Source organism: Gavialis gangeticus, unplaced genomic scaffold (genome assembly GCF_001723915.1).
Source record: "Gavialis gangeticus isolate Ggan-Ray unplaced genomic scaffold, GavGan_comp1, whole genome shotgun sequence".
Lineage (NCBI taxonomy): Eukaryota > Metazoa > Chordata > Crocodylia > Gavialidae > Gavialis > Gavialis gangeticus.
Window position 1 is genome coordinate 94,760,615 of NW_017729025.1, and position 22,096 is coordinate 94,782,710.

At 43.6% G+C, this 22,096-nt stretch overlaps 1 protein-coding gene across 11 annotated transcripts in view; it reads right to left on the reverse strand.

Annotated features, from left to right (window-relative positions):
• GPHN (gephyrin) overlaps nucleotides 1–22,096 on the reverse strand; it is a 693,379-nt gene that overhangs the window by 65,233 nt on the left and 606,050 nt on the right. For all 11 annotated transcript variants that reach the window (XM_019519214.1, XM_019519213.1, XM_019519212.1 and 8 more), the window contains 5 exons: nucleotides 19,558–19,613; nucleotides 11,288–11,407; nucleotides 8,451–8,509; nucleotides 8,077–8,230; nucleotides 6,783–6,904 (listed from right to left, as the gene is read on the reverse strand). In XM_019519214.1, the coding sequence (XP_019374759.1) occupies nucleotides 6,783–6,904; nucleotides 8,077–8,230; nucleotides 8,451–8,509; nucleotides 11,288–11,407; nucleotides 19,558–19,613 (511 nt within the window). The remainder of the gene's footprint in view (nucleotides 1–6,782; nucleotides 6,905–8,076; nucleotides 8,231–8,450; nucleotides 8,510–11,287; nucleotides 11,408–19,557; nucleotides 19,614–22,096) is intronic.

The window sequence follows — 22,096 nt, forward strand, 5'->3', positions numbered from 1 at the left end:
GTAAAGAAGCCAGAGGCTGGCATGCAATGCAGGCAAGAAAGCCAGTCAGTAAAAATGGAAATGGAGGTGTCGGGGTGCCTCTGCTGGCTGGTGCCAACCCAGGCAGGTCTGTCCTGCTGGGGAGGGGAGGAGCCTGGCTGGGTCAGCACTGGCCTGCAGAAGCGGCGGTGGAGCCATGTGCCACTTGGGACTGTCCGGTGCAGGTAGGGGGAAAATGTAGCTCAGCTCCTGCCCCTCTTGCCAGGCTTGTCCTGTCCTGTCCCGAGCGGCACACGGCTCCGCCACTGCTTCTGCTAGCCAGTGCAGACCCACCCGGGCTCCTCCCATCCCCAGCAGCTCGTCGGAACTGGCTTCAGCCGCATGCTGCTCCGGATGGGGTGGACTAAGCCGGGTCAGCACCAGCCAGGAAAAGTGGCACGCAGCTGAAGCTGGCTTCCCACATGCTACTGGGGACAGGAGGAGCCTGACCAGGTCTGCAACAGCCAACAGAAGCGGTGGCGGAGCCGTGTGCCACTCGGGACAGGATGAGCCCGGCCGGAGCGGCAGGGGCTGAGCTGCATTTTCCCCCTGCCTGCGCCTGTCAGTCCTGACCGGTGCACGGCTCTGCCACTGCTTCTACTGGCCAGTGCCAACCTGGCCAGGCTCCTCCCATCCCCACTAGCATGTGGGAATCCGGCTTCACCTGCGTGCTGCTCCAGATGGGACAGACCTGCCGGGTCAGCACCAGCCAGCAGAAGTGGTGGCGGAGCCGTGTGCCACACAGGCCTGACCAGTGCAGGTAGGGGGAAAGTGCAGCTGAGTCCCTGCTGCTCCGGTTGGGCTCATCCTGAGGTTCATTTCATGTTTGTAAAATGCTTGGAGAGCCCCACATAGATGCACTGCATAGAAATGCAAAATATATTTTGACTTATGTGGTTGGCACCTTGGGCTGAGATTTTCAAAGCTGAGTCAAAAGGCCAACTTCCATTAAAATGAATGGGATTTACAGGGCTCCAAATCTTTTATGACAACTTTGTAACATGCCTATCTACCCCTTTTTGCAAATCTCAGCCATAGTTTGAAGCTCAGCCAAAGAACATAAGAGCTTATGAACATAAGAGCATAAAAAGTGCCATGCTTGGTCAGCCCCATGGTCCATCTAGCTCAGTATCCTGTCCCGAACAGTGGCAGAGGTGGATGCTATAGTGGGAGAGTTTTGAACTGGTTAGACCCATTTCATTGTCACTTCCTTCAACTTTATTGGTGTCAAAGGTCACGTGACATCACTTCCTGATGTGATACCACTTCCTGTGAGGTCTTTGAATATGGCTCGCCAGCCCACTGAGTGATAAAAAGTCCATGATCCAGCCCCACATTCAAAAAGGTTGGACACCCCTGGAATACATGTATGGAAAAGAACTGAAAAAAGAATATCAGACTTTCTCCAGACCTTGCGTTGGAGTTCAGAGGTCTGTAACCACTCTAGAGGGGATCCACCCTTAGGCAAAGATCTTTGCAACTATCTGTTGTGTACCAAGAGTTGGCCAGACTAAGTCTATACAGCTGTGGATTATCTGTATAATAAGCGAGTAGAGAACTGACAAGGTTAAAGACTTTCTTTCATAGTACTGTTTGACCTTTGGTCATAAAAATCCAGTAACATGTGATGTGATGGCTTCTAGCCATTGACTGATAAACATTTATTTTGAATGAATCTTACAGACTCAGTTCTGGATTCTAGGATGAAATACCTTAATTATATTGAAAGTCAGTCATCTTGGACTTTCTTTGTAAAAAAACTATGGTCACTGTCCTGGTGCTATTCCACACAGAATATGCTTTTGGGATCAGATAAGTCCTCCCACCCGTTTAAAGGCAAATAACTTCACTACACTGAATATTGGTCTATCCCTGCTGAAGTGGCTTGATTTTCAAGGCAATAGGGAGACTCAAAACACTAATAGAACTAGGAAGAGTATGAGGTCATGAAACAGCCAGAGTTTTTAGAGTGAAGTATTTTTTTTGTGCACAGAAGATAGTGTATAACAGTGGTTCTCAATCTTTTTGGACTCAAGGCCCTCCTCATTCCTGACCTGCAGCACTCTTGATTACAGCCCCCTGTGCCTGCCAGTACCCCTCACTCCCAACCCACAGCTCCTCACCCCGCCAGACCTGATGGTGTCCCTCACTCCTGACTCTTGTGGGGGAGTGGGGCAGGGGGCAAGGGTATAGCCCAGCTGTCACTGCTCCCCTTAGGCAGCTCACGCTGCTGTCCATCCCACGTCCCCTCCAGCAGTGGGAGGAGGTGAGGGCAGCGCAACCCCCACTAGTCGTTTTCTCTCTCCTGCTGCTGGTAGTGCAACTGGTGTGGGGGTCCTGGCAGTGGCAGTAATAAGTCTTGCAACCCAGCTCTGCCCTCTCATGGCAGGTCCCACTGGCTGGCCCAGTCAGGCTGCAGCCCCATAACAGCTGTAGGTACAGAAATTGGGGGTGGGGGGTGGAGCATATGCCCCCCCACTGCCTATCCCTCCCCCCCCCAATTACCTGTAGGGAGCTGTGGGAGCTGCTTTCCACTGCTGCCTGGCTGTCATGTGCATGTGTGTGTGCAGACACATGCATGTGGTGTCCCCTGCTGTATCGGCCTCCTTCTGCTCCCGAAAGTCCCTTGCAGGCTGGAACACTGTCTGCCTGCAAGGGGAAACCCATGTTTTTCTCCTTTAAAGGAGAAAATCTATGTTTTTCTGTAAACCTGGCGGTGGCAGTGATAGTGGGCTCAGCTTGGGCATTGGCTGCTCCAGCTGACCAAGGAGTTCATGACTTCACCAGATCCACAGTCCCTACGGACCCCTTGAAACCTACTTGCACCCCTCCAGGGGGTCACAGATCCCCAGTTGAGGATTGCTGGTGTATAACATCACAGGCCAGGATCACCTGTCTACCTGATATTGTTGTTCTCCAGAGTTAATACCATTTATGAACTGAGGCACAACTGTATAGCAACATTAACATTGTACTCATCTGAAGGGATAGGAAGGGCTGCCTTGCAGAGGGACAGTGTGAAGAGAGAGAGTTTGCCCCAGTAGGGACACTGTTTGCCCTGAGGGTGAGTAAAGCTGCTTTGGAGACAGCCATCTTTGAAGTGGTAGGAGTGATGGAACCCCAGCAGGGGTTTGAATGAGAGGGACGTTAGCAAAAGCCAGGGAAGAGTCATGGCCTGGGATTTGCTGAGAGGGCTTGTTTAAAAGAGGGGAGCAGTTTTTCTGTGGAGAGGAGAACAACAGGGGAAGAGAGACAGGCTGGAGGCCAGGAAAAGGACCTCACTACAGCCGTCTGTCAGACAGCCCCTGTTGGAGCCCTGCAGGGGTAGTGGAGAGGCTGCACCAGAGAGACACAGTGTATCCTTTCTTTCTCTTATCCCCCTTGGAGCCCTGCTGGGGCAAGCACAAAAGAGGACCTGCTTGTCAGGAGACCCCGAGCCTGGGGAGACCCTCCTACAAGCCCCTGTGTGGTGTGGGTGAGCAGAGGAGGGGAGGGGGATGCAGGACCAGGGGGAGACTGCCCTGATTTGTTCCATGAGTGCGAAAGCACTCGAGGAGGGGCAGGCTGAGTGTGCCAGAGGGAGCACTGGGCTAGAGGTGGCAGGGGACTATTCCAGCCCACCAGAAGACCTGGGGGAAGGCAGAACCCAGGGAGGGGCTGCATTTGCCAGGTGGGGTGAGGCTGTGCTAGGCAGGGGAACTGCTACAACCTGCAGCCCAGACACTGCTCCCCGCCGTGCCAGGAGATAGGGGTTGAGGCAGGAATAAGCCATCTTGCAGGGATCACAGGAGAGGAGCCACCACCTGCTGCCCTGAGACCCCTGGAGCATGTGAGAGAAATGCCAGCAGCAGGGACCCGCCCACAGCTCCTGTGCCAGGGACACAGAAGCAGCCCTGCTCCCTGAGAAACCAAGCTGAGTGGCTGTTTACACAGGGTCCTCATAGTTACCCTGGAGTATACAAGTTATAGACTGAGTGTATAAATAGGTTCTTGATGGTTTATTAGTTGGTGTATGTATTTATTTATTTGTTTTTAATTTATCGTGGGTAATTTGTATGCCTTGCCCTGGTGTAATGTGTATCTGAGAAGCATGAACCCTTAAGCTACCATTGCTGGGTTATGTTGTATAACATTTTTGTGTTATTGTATTAGTTATGTGTTATCTTGTAAATAATTAAATTCTGTAAGTAGTTTAAAATGGTCTGCAAGGTTGTTTTGATTGTCAGGGGAGGTGCTCCACTCAGGGACCCTGTAGCAGCTATTCAGGGAGCTGAGCATGGCCACCGGCTACTGGGTATCCCAGGATCCCACTATTCAGGTGAGGGCATGGGTAGCATTGCACACAGGGTTACATCTATCAAAGGGTATCTTAAGGAATTCATGTTACTCCCATTTTGTGTTCTAGTTTTTCCAAGTGAGACAGTACCTCATCTTCCTGAAAAGTAGAATCCTTACTGGTGGTTCTAAGGAGTTAACACATTTGAAATTCCAGCCACAGCAGCTACAAAATCAAGTGACTTAGACCAAAGATTTAAGATTTGGAATAATTTGGAAATTGGCTTCATAGGACTACTGCCGAAATATACAATGAACCACAAGCTTGGTTAGGAACAGAAGTTACATCTGTCCCTGGACAAGTTGTGCCAGAGTTTGCTTCAGAACAGAAATATCAGGGATTGGGGTGTACACACATCACCCTTCTAATCAGGGTTTAATAAGTAGCTGAACACATTGCTGTTTTTCTGCGTTCGCTGACTGATACATTTCTGGGATAACCATTCAGACATACTCTGTGATGTTCTGGGATAAACTATTAGTACTTTTTATCCTGTGAACATTTTTGGATTTATGCCAGGCCAATGGACATGAATGTCTGAAAAACATGATGTCTGTTTGTAGCCCCTTGTCAAGAACAGAAGACCACGCACTTCAATCATTTCATCTGGTGTTCTCAAAAGCAGCAGAACTCAGCTTCATTCCTACTTAGAACCACCATAAAATCACTGTCAGAAGAAGAAAGTTTTGATCATATATTACTGCTTTATAGCAGTCCAGTCAGAAAGCTCAATGAACGATAATGGTGAAAATCTTTTAACATACTTTGGTACACTTGTGCAATTCTCGTTCAGCAATATCCAACAGTCAGGAGTGACATTTGCCAAGAAAACAGTGACTCAAAAAACTGACCAAGTTACATTCTAAATTAATCTTAATATGGAAAATATGCTGTTGAAAGAGAAATCTTCATCATCTTTTAAAGATCAGGAACACTGGCATTTCTATTACCCTCTCTCAAGAGACATCAGGAAATACAGCAGGGAACAGAAGTAGTATTAGAATTGCTAACAATGGGTATAATGTTAAACAAGACAAACACTAGGGCTGTGCAAAACGCCTGCATTTCATTTTGGTTTCGGATTCAGCATTTCGGAGGGACAGTGTTTCATTTCAGTGTCTCATAGGGCTGTCCAAAACGGCTGTGTTTTGTTCCGTTTTGGATTTGGTGTTCTAGAGGCACAGTGATTCATTCTGGTATTTCGAATCACTGTTCCATTTAATTTTGGCTGAAACTGTTACAGAGCTGTTTCAGAATTTCAACGGTGTTTTGGCCATGGGCTGTAACAGAGAATCACAAAACTGCCTATAACTTTATCATTTCTTGCCTGACTCAGATGAAACTTACAGGGATACTAGCCCCTTCTGAGGCCATGAAGCCTGCCAAGTTTCAAGGAGATAGGTGCAGGGGTTTCTGGGAAACTCAAACTGTTCAAAACAAACCTAGTATCACTTGCTGGCAGCGGCAGCATGCTGTCATCCTGCATGCAGATCTGGGGGCCTGCTCCCCCCAGGAGGAGTCTGGTACAGCCCTGTAACCCTCCTGGGGGGTGCGGGCCCCCAGATCTGTGTGTGGGATGACAACAGGTTGCCCCTGCTGGCTGAGGCCAGCGCCAGCACTGGGTTCTTCTTGACACTGCTGTCATCTGCATGCTGGTGAGTGTGCAGCTTTAAAAAAAAAAAAAGCCATACATTCATTGGATTTGGCAGTGGCATTTGGGGCCTCTGAGGGCTCATGGCAGAGTCTCACCATGCAGCAGGGGGCAGCAGGGATCTCCACCCCCGCCCCTCCCCCATCACTAGCACACAGGTGCAGCGTGGTTCGGCAGGGCGCATGTGCTGCCTGGGAGCTGGGGCGGATCCACCTGTCAGCCAGAGCTCCTGGTTTGATTCCCCAGCTCTCTGATCATTCCCCCAGCTCTTCCCAGGGGGCATGGGCCCCAGATCTGCATGTGGGGTTTCAGCAGGCTGCTGCTGCTGGCTGGAGAAATAGCCCAGAGCCACCGCCATCACCAGCTGGCAGCGGCAGCCTGCTGTCCTCCTGTATTTTCTGGGGACCCAAAAATTTCTGAAACATTTCAGATGGCCTGTTCAGTTTCAGAGCTGTTTCGGAGCCCTGTGTTTCATTTTGGATTTGGTGTTTTGACCATTGAAACGTTTGAATCCAAAATGAAATGGCTGCCAAAATTTTGCACAGCCCTAATAAACACCACTTATTAAAAACATCCTCACAAGACTATTCCTCTTCTTGCTTGGATGGATTTGTTAAACTCTATAAAGAAAAGAAAAACCACAAAATTCTGGCATCTGTGGTGAGCTGCATTATGAATGTAGCTTTTGTGATTTTCCCTTTCCTCACTGGTGGTGTATTAAAGTACATCATATGACATGACAGCGGATGGCACTCTTTATTAACATGTGGTACTTACTTATCTCCCACAATTCCCAAGTTGATTGTTGGGTAGCCATGTTCTTGGATTGTAGCTAGGAGAGTCGAACGATTGCTGTCTCGGATCTTTCCTGGTAAGAGGTCATCCTCAGGGTTCAACAGCTATAAAACCACATACATCAGTATCCTCAATACTTTTGCGCACTTGAAATTTCCAGCTCTTGAGATTGGATAATGTTTCTACTGACAGGCACTTATGGCAAGTAAGTTATTTCATATGCGGATCTAAGCAGATTCTGAGAGTTTAGAGACTATCAGCAGCGGAAAACTAAAAGATTTATGGCTGAGTCATGGGTAACGCCAAAAAGTAAGTTCTTCTAGGATTCCCTTTTCAATTGTTTTGATGGGTATGTCTATATAGCATAATGTGGTGCCAGCTAGAGATACAGGATCTGGCTTTGAATGGAGCTTGGAACTCTGCCCAGGCTAATATATACTGCATCTCACCAGGGCTATTAAGACTAGGTGGAGTTCTGCACTCGTGGAGGTATACAGCTTCTGATAGCAGAGCTAGCTCATTCAGCAAACTTGGGTATCTCTGCACAGCACTGAATTGTGCGTAGGCATAATCAACAGATCCACGTCTGCAAACTTCTTTTCCTCATATCATATAAACCAACCTCATAGTATAAATCAAAACACAAGCTCTGAATTTGTAACTAATCAAGTTGATGGATATATCAAGTGATTCTGATTACTGAAAAGTCAAGGATGTTAATCTAAGGCTGCTGATGCAGGAGTAATAAGGTCTATTGTTTATTCACTTAGAAAGATTTTAAATGCGGCAACCTACGATGGACTAACACAGTTGTTCTCAACTTCTTTAGACTCAAGGCACCCCTCAGAAAATGCCAGTCCTCAATCAGGTTCTCTCATTATTCCAGAACAGTTACAGAGGACAGTGATTCAAAAGGAGTTGCTCTTCTTGCTAGGGTGGGCAGAGTACACTACAAACCTGACTCCACTGCTAACACTCCTTCTGAGCAGTAGGACAACTGACTGGATCAAGACTGGAAATGCCAATTCTATGCCTACTGAGAAGTCCCTAAAATAAAGTTTTCTTTAAGTTCACTAGAGCAGTGCGAATGGACAATGGATATGGCCCATGTTCTTGTTAGAGATTCAAATATCTCTGACTACATCAGAAGAAAGTGAGAGTTGTGGGAGCTTAGTACCTCTAAAACAGGTCCATTTGGAATTAAGATGGGAATTTCTATTCAAAATTCTACTTCTGTGCCTGCAGAAGAAAGAAACAGAGAAGATACTTTTCTTACCTCATTCCCTGTTGACATGACTGCGACAACTGGAAATTTATTAACTTCTACTTCTGTGACTCCAACAGTTGCTAAGAGACCAATCTCTGATGGACCCATGTGGGTTCCCTTAGCCAGCACACATTCACCTCTTTTAATGTCATGTCCTATAGGTCTGAAAATTATAGCACACAAGAAAGGAAAGAAAAAGAGAATACCATTGAAAATGACATGCACAAATTGGTCAGGTTTCAAGTGAACAGTGCGTCTCTCTATGGCAGTCATATTTTTTAAATATCCATGCTTTTTATGGGAAAACAGTATCTTGAAAATATATTGTAAATTGTATTTTTAAAGAGGTATTCACCGTTTTAAAATGAGGATTTTTAACAAACCTGATATCTTGGCCTGGTCGAGCCTGCACAAGGATTCGAACCTCTAGCTCTTCAGTGCCCTATAAAAAAAGAGGTTGCACAAGTTCAAATGTGTTAAGCAAACAAAATTAATCAGCTTTTATTTCTCATCATTCTATACAATGTATTTATGGTTCACAAATGATCATGCCACTTCCTGATGTGTTTGCTTCAATGACTGCATTGTCACATTATGGCCCAAGTATCACCTAGTTTCTCTTTATCTGCTCATCAAGAGTTCATCACAATGTGTGCTCCAAGTTAAAGAGTTTACAATAATTATTCCTTATCTGAGCTCACCAAAAAGGACCTCCTTTGAATACATTGCTTGCCTGCCTATTTTATGACTGGATGTTCAGTTATCTTTCTCATGCAATATACTAAGGCTCTTTGTTGATTTTGTCTATCATGGGAATTCTTTCCCCTCCTGATGTGCTCAAAAGGAATTTCAGAAATAGCATCTACGGAACAAATCAAGAAGCATGGCAAAAAATGTGGCACTGCAGTTATGGATAAGTAGTAAGAAAATATCCACCTTGCCAACTACTCATGTGTCCAAATTTTCAGGGGTTATTTGCATTTATGCAGTGCAAAGATCTCTTCTCCTCCTGGGAACTATGAACATATCTGAGAGTAGTTAATACATCATGTTTATGGACTTTGAATAGGACAGTGGCAGGAAAATCTGAGGCCTACTTTCTATTAGAGCATTTGAATTCACATATTCAAGATTTCAATGCTCTGGTGGTTTGCTCAAGCACCAATGAATCCATTTGAACATTTTAACTTATGGACAATGTGATTTGTATTATAAATATTTAACTTTATACGCCCTGTGAGTGGGTGGGTGATAAATATACTCAGCTTTGGAAAAGTGGCAGTCTGTCAGCAACACTGAATTTATACTATACTTAGAATGGAGCAGAATTTTGTTTTATATCAGTGCCTTTCGTATTTGTAGTGCCTCAAAGCCATGAGTCAGACATGAGATTTGCAAGGCAAACAAACATTTAGAAATAGCTACCTTGCTATATGTGACATTAGAGTCTGGTTTTCGTTGCTGGACTGGTCAGTGGGGTTTCTCTTTACTTTTATTAAAAGGACCCATTGACTGTTATTTTCATCACAGCAGACAGGTTCTGTGAAATCAGATTCTTCTGGCCACTAGTGTTCATTGCAGCCATTATGTATGCTCTGAATGTCTTTTAATACATAATGGGCAGAGAAGGTGAAACCATTTCTCAGATTCTTTGCCATTTTAGGATCCAAGTGGTACAGACCCTGTAGTACAGTCCCCACCACTTAAAACATGCATGATTAACATGGTCTCCATTTACATTGGGCAAATGGCTTGGGTCTGAGGAGTTGAAGAGAAAATTTACAGGAAGCTCCAGTTAAGGCTAAAAATAAAGAATTATCTGGGGTTTTTTCTTTTGGTGGTGTGAAGTCAAATCATTTCCCACTAGACGCGAGTCTGGAAGAAGGCAAGCTGACCTGAAGGACAAAGTAGAGGATTTCTGATATATCCCAGCAGGTGTTTTCAAGTCCCAAGCTAGAAGCACAGCCTGTATCAGAGGCAGTCAGGCAAGAACCTTATAATGGGACTGGGCTACTGTCATGAGGTTTGATTCTTTACTATTAGAGACAACAAGGATTTTAGTGATGATTTCAAAGAAAGTAACAGAAAGCCCACAATCCAGAAAACAGGATGGGGAGTTACAGAGGCATACTGGATAGTTTTGTTTGGAATTTACAGATTGTTCAACTGCATGGAAGATACGTGGCCAGAAACTCAAAAGATATGGGCTATTTTGCTTGAACAAAAGTCTTGTAAATAAATCAAAAAACCTCAGAGGGAATTCTTTCTTTTTCTCATCATTTCTTTTGCTAATCTAGAGCATTATATAAACTTTCTCTTCAGAGGCTCAGATCGTGGCCCAGCCAGAGACATACTTAACATGACCATTTGTTGAATTTCTTCGCTCCCACGGCGGAAGAAAAGGACTCTGTTCGCCAAACATCAACCTTTTCCTCCTCCATATTTTTCTTGGTTACATAATGAGGGAATATTCTTTTGGGCAATATGCTTCTCTCTACCTTCCTATTTTGATAGGTTCTATTTTTCCTGTAATACCACCTTTTAAATGATGGATAGGCACTGTCACATAGTTTTGGGCAAACTTTAATAAAATCCAGTGACAGCTTGCATTTGATCTCTACTGACTCTAACTGAGAGATGCTACCTGAACTGTTGTTCTGATAACACAAGGAAAAGTACTGAAGCTGTAGAGGCCATCATATGTTTCCACTAAAAGGAGAGGCAGTTAAGTCAGAATAACTTTCTTCATGCATTGACTCAGGCTAAGAACACTGAAACAGGCTGTCAGCACCACCAGTTTAATTACCACTACCTCAACAATCCAATAAATGATTGAGGCTCCCTGTAGATATGCTGCTAATATAGATTGGCAAGTTCTCAAAGCATAACAAGTTTACTACATCTCAGCGCAATACATCTTTTGTCTCTTCCTGGTTCAGCATACTGGAAGAGACAAAAGACCTTTCAGTAAGCCTGCATGGACTAGGATATTACCTATAGTAGGAATATTGAGAGATCTATGACATTTCAAGATAAGGAGTCAGGTCACTGGAGTTAGTGAGGTTGGTCATTTTGACTCCTTGTGGATATGGTACCCCAGTCTCAAAAAAAAGGAGAAAGGTTATGAAATACTGCTCCTTTTGAGACTTTCTCTGCATTCCCTGTTATCATGTTATTGCAAACAGAAGTGAGGCAAAGTAAGTTTTTAATAATGACTCACATCATCTGATTCCCTGATGAGTTCTGTATCTTCCACTTGTACCACAGCATCAGCACCGCAGGGGATTGGAGCACCTGTTGTAACTCGCATCACCTGACCAGGCATCACAGTCTGAGTTGGCTGGAAAATACAAACAAGAAAGGCAAATGAGAACTCACTAGGTTACATTAGATACTAGGAAGAACTCTCTGTGAGGGTGGTTGAGCAACGGAACATGCTTAGATATGGAATCTCCATTGCTGGAAGTTTTTAAGTGCAGGTTAGACAAACATTTGTCTGAGATGGTTTACATACGAACAATCCTGTCTTGAGTTGGGGGTGGGGGTGGGGAGCTTGGAAGTCCCTCCCAACTCCATTTTTCTTTGATTTTTATGAGTTTATAAATTTAAAAAGGGAAAGGGAAAACCTCAACATGTTTAAAGATTCTGAGATAATTTGGAATGAACAAATCCATATAGAGTAAGTCTTATTTTCCATGTACTGCTGATGAACTATTATTGTCATGAATAAGGGAAAACCCCATGTAATTAAACAAAAATAACTTACAGATTCATATCTGGCTCAGGTTTACATGCATTACCATATGATGGATGCATGGAATGAGCTAGTGGTTTCAGTCTTGTTCTCAGTGGAGGGTTGTCCACAAAAACATTGATCACAATGGGTAAAAAAACTGGTATGCTTCTCAGCAAAAGATTCAAACAACATAGCTGGGTTTTGTAAATAATGGTTATCAACCCCAATTTGACCCTATCCTGTGCTTAAGGCTTCAGAGAGCTGGTAGCACATGGGCTTGAGCTACTCAGTCATTTGCATCAAATTCAACAGGAACTGAAAGACCACCTCCAGGCCACTGAGGACACTGATGACTATTATGCTGACTAACGTTCATCAGACAACCCAGCTTTGCAACAGGGGCTAGGTGTGGTTGTTTACACAAACTCCTTACCTCTGTATATCTTTCAGCTGAGCTGGATTTCTGTTACCTGGGATCTTTTTAGATTATCCAACAGGCATAATCATCCAATTACCCTTGTCACATTTGAGTTCTGCCTGCCAGACATGTTGAAGTTACAAACAGTTTTCCTTGCGTTGCTTTTGAAACCCTACAGTGAAAATGTTCTCCTGATGGAGGAGGGGAATCCTCCATTCCCACATTACAATACAGTCAGGAACTGTTCCTGGTATGAGAAGCCTGACTCAGAATTCATTCAGGGAAGACTTTGGTACCTTATTAGAAGGTGATATGCCCACTGATTAATCCTGAGAGCCAATATATGACATCCATACTCCTGACCTAGTACAAGAGAACCCTGAAAACCTGGCCAAAACTGCCTGTAAGATGCTCCCTGAAGAGTAGGGTAGTGTGATGTGTAGGTACCAAGGAGCAAGAACAGGTTAGCCTGATGCATCTGGACTAAGGCCATTCTCTGCATTAAACCCTGCTCCTAGATGACCAGCCCTTTTCCTTAGAGTCAGCTGTAAAAGTTTGAGCAGAATGCTAGCAAGTAGATACCTGCTCAATGTTTCTTCTTTAGATTTTAAGCCGTTCTGCTAAGGCTAAGTCTCGGTCCAATCCCTGGCCTGGATTCTGTCTGCCCAAATGTATGATCCAGCTTTGCCTTTTGTAGGGTCTCATCCTTCTACTTCCTCTGAGTCACCTGACTCTGGTATAGATCAGTGGTTCCTGACCTTGGCTTGTTCTTTGGACAGCAATTTTGGCTCAGACCCGAGGTGTTCAATCCTTATCTAATCACTGCTTTTTGACTGCCCACATACCAGTCTTTGACAAGAGCAGCAATAGCACCAGCAACAAGAACTAGAGCAACAGCAATAATAAGTTGTTCTGTGATAACCACACAAGACCACAGTTCAAAGCCTCTGCAGAAAAAATATAACTTCTTAAGAAGCTGGCATTCTGCAACGAACCAACAGCTGATAACTGACACTCAAGAAAAAGCTAATCTCAATAATTATTTTGTGTCAGTTTTCCACCAGCTCAAGGGGATCACCCCTCCTGACAGGGCACAAGACTACAAAGGTATGGGTGACCATATGCCTACATTTGGTGAAGACCTTGCGAGGGAACACCTTGGGAGGATGGACATCCATAAGTCAGCAGGCTCTGATGGAATGCACCTAAGAGTGCTAAAAGAGTTGGCCGACATTATAGCTCTACCACTGGCAAGGATATTTGAGAACTTGTGGCACTCAGGAGAAGCTCCTGAAGACTGGAAGAGGGCCAACGTGGTGCCTATCTTCAAGAAAGGAAGGAAGGAATATCCAGGGAACTACAGGCCAATCAGTTTGACCTCAATCCCTGGGAAAACCTTGGAAAAAATTATCAAAGAATCCATCAACAACAGGCTGACAGAAGGCGCCATTCTGAGAGAAAGCCAACATGGCTTCATTTCAGGTAGGCTGAGCCTGACCAACCTCATCTCCTTCTATGACCAGGGGGGCAGGGTTGGGGGGAAGGTTGATGCCATTTACTTAGATTTCAAAAAGCCTTTGATTTGGTCTTCCATGATATCCTTATGGCAAAACTGGGGAACTGCAGCCTTGACAACCTTATGCTCCAATGGCTTGGGAACTGGCTTTGTGGTTGGACCCATAGAGTGACTGTTGATGGAACCGAGTCAGCATGGCATATGGTAACCAGTGACATCCCTCAGGGTTCAGTACTCAGACTGGTACTCTTTAATATATTCATTAACAGCCTGGATTTGGGCATCAGAAACAAACTGGTTAAGTTCACGGATGACACAAAATTGTGGGGAAGCATGGACGCACTGGAGGATAGGCTGGGGATTCAGGCTGACCTGGATAGGCTCACAATATGAAACCTGATGACCTTTAATGTACAGAAATACAAGGTGCTCCACCTCAGGAGGAAAATCTCCTATCATACCTATAGGCTCGGCAGTGCTTCACTCACTAGCACTATGTCTGAAAGAGACTTGGGGTTCATGATTAACCACCAGATAAATATGAGCCACCAATGCAATGCTGCAGCTGACCAAGCAAATAAAACCCTGGCTTGCATCTACCACTGCATCTCAAACAAGACCCAAGATGTCATTCTCCCACTTTATTCAGCCTTGGTGAGGCTGCAGCTACAGTACTGCATCCAATTCTGGGCTCCACACTTTAAAAAGGATGTGGAGAACCTCAGAGAGTCCAGAGGAGAGCCACATGCATGATCAGAGGTCAAAAGAGCAGGCCATCTGAGGAGAAGCTGAGAGGAATGGTACTCTTCAGCTTGGTTAATCGTAGACTCAGGGGGCACTTGGTGGCAGCCTATAAATATATCAGGGGTGTTCATCAGGACTTGGGAGAACATTTGTTCACCAGGACTCCTCCAGGGAAAACAAGGTTCAGTTGTCACAAACTGCTGGAAACCAGTTTTAGACTGTACATAAGGAAGAACTTCTTTACTGTTCGAGTACACAGAGTTTGGAATAGACTCCCCCCAGAAGTGGTGCAAGCATCTACTCTGGACACATTTAAGATGTGCTTGGACGATTATCTTGCTGGAGTCCTTTGACCCCAGCTGACTTCCTGCCCTTGGGCAAGGGGCTGGACCAGATGATCTCACAAAGTCCCTTCCAGCCCTAATGTCTGTGAATCTATGAACAGCAACATAATGAAATAAATGATGTGAACATTTTTAAAAAATTGCATCACCAATACATTATAACTATTTTTTTTTTCAAAATCCACAGTTAAAATCATTGTTTGGCCACAGACACTGAAGAAAGGAAGGAAGGGAGGGTAGGAGGGAGGGAGACCTTGTTAGTAAAATGGAAGATAAAAGTAAAGTACAATTGTGCAAATGTCATTTTTTTGTGCAAAGTAGCACATCTGCTCCGTCCATCCTTCTGCATCAGTTTTTGTGTAGTGATATTCTCAGAAGTGCCAAATTAAATCTGGAACGTGTGTACTTCAAAAGCTGATGTACTTAGCACATTGGGGCAGTTCTAGGGGGAGGGTAATTTTCCTTATCAGCTGTATTAGTGCAGGGATGCTCAAGCCCCAACCCAAGGGTCAGACCCAGCCTGAAGAGCTGTGTTCTTTGCCCCATGGGGCTCCCTAAGGATCTGAAAATTGGGTGGGGGAGTGGTGACAGTATTAATACCTGCTCCTCTTGGTGCCAAATTTACAGAGCCATGGGGAGCCTCATGGGCTGGATAACATTGCATTGTGCAGCAGACTGCACCACTGCATGGCTAGATCCAGGCAAGTGGGGTTGGGACACTGTCTAGCTGGATCCAGGCATGAAGGATGAAGCCAGTGTGTGACCAGATCCAGGAATGCAGATTTGGGCTGGCATGCAGGGCTGGGCTGATTTGTGGCTAGATCTAGGCATGTGGGGTGGGCTAGTATGTGGCTGGATCCAGGGTCAAGATGGCATGCTGGATTGCACCCACAAACCAAACACATGCACCAACCCTCTGTGGGGATCCTGCCTAGAGACCGACCCTGCATCACTCATCAGGCCCATGGGGCTGGAAGTTTGGGTCTCATTGCATCAGAATGGTTAACTGAACCCTCAAGACAAGGCTGAATTTAGTTTTGGGACTTCTAAGGTCAAGGGAGCTTTCAATAGGACAAGCAAAATGAGAACTAAAAAGGCTGTAATTATGACACAGTTTTGTGTCTTGTTGTGCCTAGAGTTCCATTAACCCTCTGATCCAGGGAGCATATTATAGTATGTCTCAGGTGATTGGAGAATGGAATCTAGGTCATTCTTATGCATCTTAGTAAGCATGCTGGATGGCTCAGGTGAAGATATTCTGTGGGTTAGAATCACAGAATTATAAGTAGTAGCGTTAAAAGCGACCTTCAGAGATCATCTAGTCCAACACCCTGCCTGAGGCAGGATCATCCTCATTCAAACCATCCTATACAGAGCCATTGTCTAACTTATTAGCAAAACTACACAGTCAGTCCCAACACAACCACAAGAGATAACACCCTAACCTGCCACAGTTAACACAGAGGGACCACAGTGGTCAGTGTCCTGTTGCTGCAAATGTTGGTAAAATATGCTTGAGAGATCCAAGGAAGAGGGCCACAGCCCCCTGCTACACAGGAAGGTAACCCCCCCACCCCCCCACATTCCATACCAATCTGACTATGGGGTAAAATTCTTTCCTGAATCCTAAATATGAACTCCAGCTGCTCTGACCCTGAGCAGAGTGGCAAGACCCTCTAGCCAGTTACCTCTGCGTTTAACTTTCAGCAGAAGCACTGGCACACCTGTCAAAATCCCCAGCCTTGGCCGCAGCCAGTGTTTCCGAAGATTGCAAATCTGTCTCCCTCCATCCTAACTCCCGCCACCAACACATGTAGCTGCAGTAGAGGGAAAATATTTCCTGGCCCCATATGAAAACCAGCAAAACCCAGAGCATATGCAATACTCATAGTAGGACACAAGCATACATTATCCCTGGCTCTCATAATTAGCTTCACTTTTAAGCAATTTATAGAGATATTCTGACCTAGGGATACAGAAACTGCCACAACTACATTAGCTGTAGGTACATTTTATCTAGAAATCTTTTAAAAAATAGTTAAAAATGATTTGCCTTCTCTAGGCAGAAAAATAATCTATCCAATCTAGAATTTTGTGTATGACTGTCAGAAAAAGAGACTTTGAGAAACAAAACCATCAGCTTTTGCCTTGGCACGTAAGAAATGAAAGCTCTTATATATTTAATCTTAATTATAGTATAAATGAACATATCATTCTTTATGTAAAGTTATAATATTGTTTTAAATTTATTAAGTGGTTTCTGTCCGGTATCAGTGGGTTTCAAGAGTTAACTGTAAGATACATTAAAAAAAATCCCTCTGATTTTAATGGGTTATCTTTTGGCTTGAAGGACCACAAGTTGCATAACATGACTAGAAAAGTGCCAGAATTCAATGGGTGAGGTTAATTATGGTAAAATGTGCTGTAAATATTCATGCTTTTGCAGCTTAGTGCTAGGTTAATTAGCATAATGACTCTTTTCTGAGTTGTCCACTTCAAATGATTTAAAGCATCTAAATATACTTATGCATAGCACCTGGTGTTTTACAATGATTACTGTTGACTGCATATTTATAAACTCCTTTTCTGCCCCTCATTAAATTTAACCTATTCATTTGTCTCCTGAATAACTATTCAGGTATACACAAAGGTATACTGTCTTGCAACTTGAAGGATTTTCATTCTTTTTTCCTTTAGGATAGACACTGACATGAAAACACAATGATAGATACTGTATTAATACTAGATATGACCTTAGCATGAGAGAACATAAAAGCAGAGCAGTGGATACAGAAACTGAAGGATATGTATTAACCTTGAGAGGTGCCTAACAGGCTGCATATACACATTCAAATAATTTAGGAGAATTCTCCCAGGTTTGTTCTTGTGGTAGATAAACTTACCCAGAGCCACATGTACAGACATTTGAATGCTGAGGTCCTGAAGAGTGGAGAGCCTGCAGTGCTGACACTGTGCAGCCAGTGGGAGGGCCTATGCATACAGCTCTGTATGGTCTACAGGTTTCCTTAGTCTGCCTGACAACAGATGACAGCAGTGTATAGGGCAGCCCTGATTGGCTAATCCAGATTGCCCATAGTTAGCTTGTGTTGTGAATATGTACAGACATTCATTCTCTCAGGAGAAACTCTCCTGGAAGTGATTTAACCCTGGTTGTATCCAAGTTATTTTTCTCCTGGAGTGGCTATTTTCACTTCAGGAGAAAAAGCCTGAACATCTGTACACTTGTTTGTCCTGGGAAAGCAATAGCTCTCAGGAGAAACTGAATGTCTGTACAAGGCCAGAATCTTTTCAGATATGAAATGTTGCTTGACACAGCTCATGAAAGAAAAGATCTGAACACTAGAGAGTGGAGTTCAGACAAAGATCTGAAAATATGATGGAGGACAGGAGACAGGATGCTGCAGGGGCAACTCCTGACACCTGCTGAACAAAAGAACTTGGAGATCAAACTTCTAGATCAGGAAACTGACTCATGAAACAATGTGACCAAGAAAGAAGAAGCCAGTAGAGAAGAAACAAGAGCTGCAGGGCAGATACTAGAGAACGAAGAGGAGAAGCAGGTAAGAGATGGGGTGGTAAGGAAGAAGAGAAAGGAAAATAGTTCAAACAGAGAGAGGAAGAGATGATGGAGGGAGCTAGGAATGTGAGCCCAGTAAGAAATTAGGATGATATACAGGCAAGTAAGAGAGAAAATAGACGACAGAATGATCTACATACAAAAAAAGAAATATATGGAAGAGAGTCTGAAATGCACCCTGGCACCCACAAGACGCAGGTATATGTAATTCTGGACTCTTTATTCAGATTAATCAATGTGTGTGTTACCTGACCAGGTCTAGGAAGCTGAAGTGGGTGCTGCCTATCAAGAGCAAGGATATAAACTATGTATTTACAGTTGAGAAAGATGTTGATGGGAACAGGGAAAAGTCCACTGGACCTTCCTACTGGGACAAATGACACTGCCAGATGCCTATTGGAATAGATCAAGGATGAGTATATCAGACTGGGAAAAATGCTTAAATAGGTGGAGACTTAGGTGACCTTTAGTGGAATCCTTCTGGTCCCTTGAGAAGGAAGGCAAATGCATGACAGATAATGAACAGCAACAGATGGCTCCAAGTTTTAGTGACCTGAGAAGACTACTCCCACTTCCCTAAAATCTGAATAGAGTACATCACCTGCTTTGGCAACTCAGCAGAAGGGAAAATCACTTGCATGTAATTCTGCATCTTTGAAGTGATGTGTGCAAAAAACCAACACACAAATGACTTGTGCAATTAGATGCTGGGTTGAGGGCTGTTCAGAATCTGAAACCCTGGGCTTCTAGATTTCATTAATGACAACAACAGCAGAAGCACAGTGCTTGCTAACATTATACTAGGGAATTGCTGTGCACATTCAGACCTCATATGACCCTCTAGAGAACCACCAGTACCACTCTCTGAAGGATATTGGGGTTGAGTCTCTCTGATTTTATACTAGCTTCTAAGATCATACTACAACATGTGTAGTTGTAGACTAGATACTATGCACACAAATGTGTAGTTACTCAGAGCTGTCTTCAGTTACAAGTCCATTATTTGGAACACTTAAGAAATTGCACAGAATAGAAACAAATAATAATTAAAACTAAAAAGAAATCAGATTTTTATTTTCATAGGAAATAAAAAAATACTCAAAAAAGAGAAGAGAGAAAAAAAAATATGCTCACCTGCTCACCAGCTTGGGATTCACCAATGATGAATCTATCCCCAGGGCCGTCGGCAGCTGTAAGAAAGCACAGAAGAAAGAAGATTATAAAAAGGTAAAACCACCAAAAAAAAGAGAAAACAACATAGCAAGCAAGGAAGAACCTTAGAATAATGCACAGTTTAGTTCAGAGCTGCTTCCTTAGTTACTATGTGAGAAGATACAACTGTTATGTGAAACATTTTCAGCCTTAAGGGATTTTAAGATATCTTTAAAAGTTCAACATATTTACATGTATTATCTTTGGTAGAATAATATGTTCTGTCACAAAACTGTTCAGATATACTCACTGTTCCTCTTGCAAGAGAATGAAGAGGTCTGAGGAGACCATTATGGATTATTCTAGCAACAAGAATTTTTTGTGTCATATGGCAGAACAAGTCTGGCTATAATCACCTAATACAGCTATACTGAGACATACTGCCGAATTTGCACACACTGCTTCCTGATACAGAAGTAACACAACCATGTTAGTGAGACATTATACAGCCATGTTAGTGAGACACTATACAGTATCAGCAGAAGGAATGATTGGTTTAACTTGGAAGAGCCCAATGGACAATGTTAACTTGACTTCAGATTCTAAAATAACAGTGGAGTAGAAGAATCTAGCTAAAAGGAGTCAAACTTTTCCCCTTTTAGTGGCAAGTGGCTCTGGGGCTGAAATACTGAGATCTGAAGAACCATCCTCAAAAATAAGAGAGGGTTATGTGACAGTTGTATGTGGTTCTTTAGGCTTTAAATATTAGATTATTTTATTTTAGACTTTGCTTTCTGAGAAAGCTAATACACAATATATGGCATATGACCACCTTATTGTCTCACATATAAGAAGAATGTTAACTAGCCGTATTAGTTTTATTATAGATAACAAAAATATTTTTAAGGCTCACTGGTGCCAAATCACTGATCTAAATTGGTGCTAGTGTTCATTATTCTGTGTGTGGACTGAAGTTGTCTTTATTCAGTTTGAATGAAGACACTATGTTAGGGGTGTCAAAGACACAACCTGTGGAGCCCTATCATTCAGCCCATGCTCTATTTAGTGCAAGAAGCTGGTCTGGTGCACTCGCTGCACACAGCATGCACGTGGAGTGTGGGGCTGGTTTGGGCACCTGTGCTGGACTGGCCCTGTGTGCTGAATATGGGGCTGGTCCAGATTGGATCCCTGAGTGATGGCTCTGGCATGTGGGGAATTGTATGGGCCTGATCTGGTCTGTGGACTGGCCTCACGTTCCTCATCTGGCCTTTGGGGTCAAAGGAGTTTGATACCTCCACACTATACCTTAGAAGCAGATAGACCACTTCAATCAGATTGTCATCTGATTGATGACCACATCAATCAGATGAAAGTTGAATTGTGGGAAGATCACACTGCACCCAATCACATGGAATACTGACCAGTGTGTGGGCTGAATTGCATAAAATAGACTGGTGAGACATTTATGGTACCACTGTTTGTTTAATTCAGACTCTTATAATAATTTTTTGCCTTCCTGGCCAATTATGGAAACACAGGGCTACAAGGGACCTCAAGGTCCACAGTTCTTAAGTCCAATTTACTGCACAGATGCTGGATTTGCTGTTCTTAAACGATTCAAGATGGATGTCTATCCAGCCTACTTTTTTAAAACCTCCAGTGAAGGCTATTCCACAGCTTCCCAAGCAGCTTGTTCTCCTGTCCTAGTGTTCTTATAATCAGGAAGTTTGTCCTGAGATTTGATCTAAATCTGCTTTTTGTAGTTTAAATCCATGACCTTATGTCTGGCCCTATATGGCAAGGAATGACATTTTGTGCTTATCTTCTTTATGGCAGCCTTTCAAATATTTGAAAACTGCTACCATGTCCTTTGCATCACACCTAATCAAAAGCAATCACTTCAAATTGGGCTTGGGTAAATCAAACGCATTCAGCAAAATTTCTTTCTGAATTTCATGGCATAGTAATGATCTTCGTCCGAGATTATCACTTTTTGCTTCGTGGCTCAGAAGAGAAAACTCGCACGTACAGTCTTTGAATCGTGCACATTCAACAGATTGCTCAATGTTATTTTTAAAAGATGTGCATGTATACCTGAGCAGATGATCTGGGAAAGAAAAGTCCAAAAAAATCTCAGATGGATAAATGACTGCAAACCACGTAAATAGTGCTAATGAAAGACACACACTTTAGGACAAATGAATGGCTCCAATATTTCCTGAAACTGAATTAATTTTTCTAATATAAATCATACTAAATACTGTACTAGCTGTTTCTGTAAGGAAGAGTGTCAAATAACTGTCTGATGTAATTTAATTAATTTATAAAGACTGTACATAAAGTCCTGTTTCACACAATAGGAATCAAATAGGAGGAGACCATTTATTTGTTTTCAGTTCTTAGACTCTTTCAAACCAAACTTCTACCCACAGTTCTCCCTCTCAGCCCTTTTGTTTCTCTGGCTTTGTCCGGGACTTCCCCGTGCACTTCACACAGACACACACAGCTGAAATCTAATTAA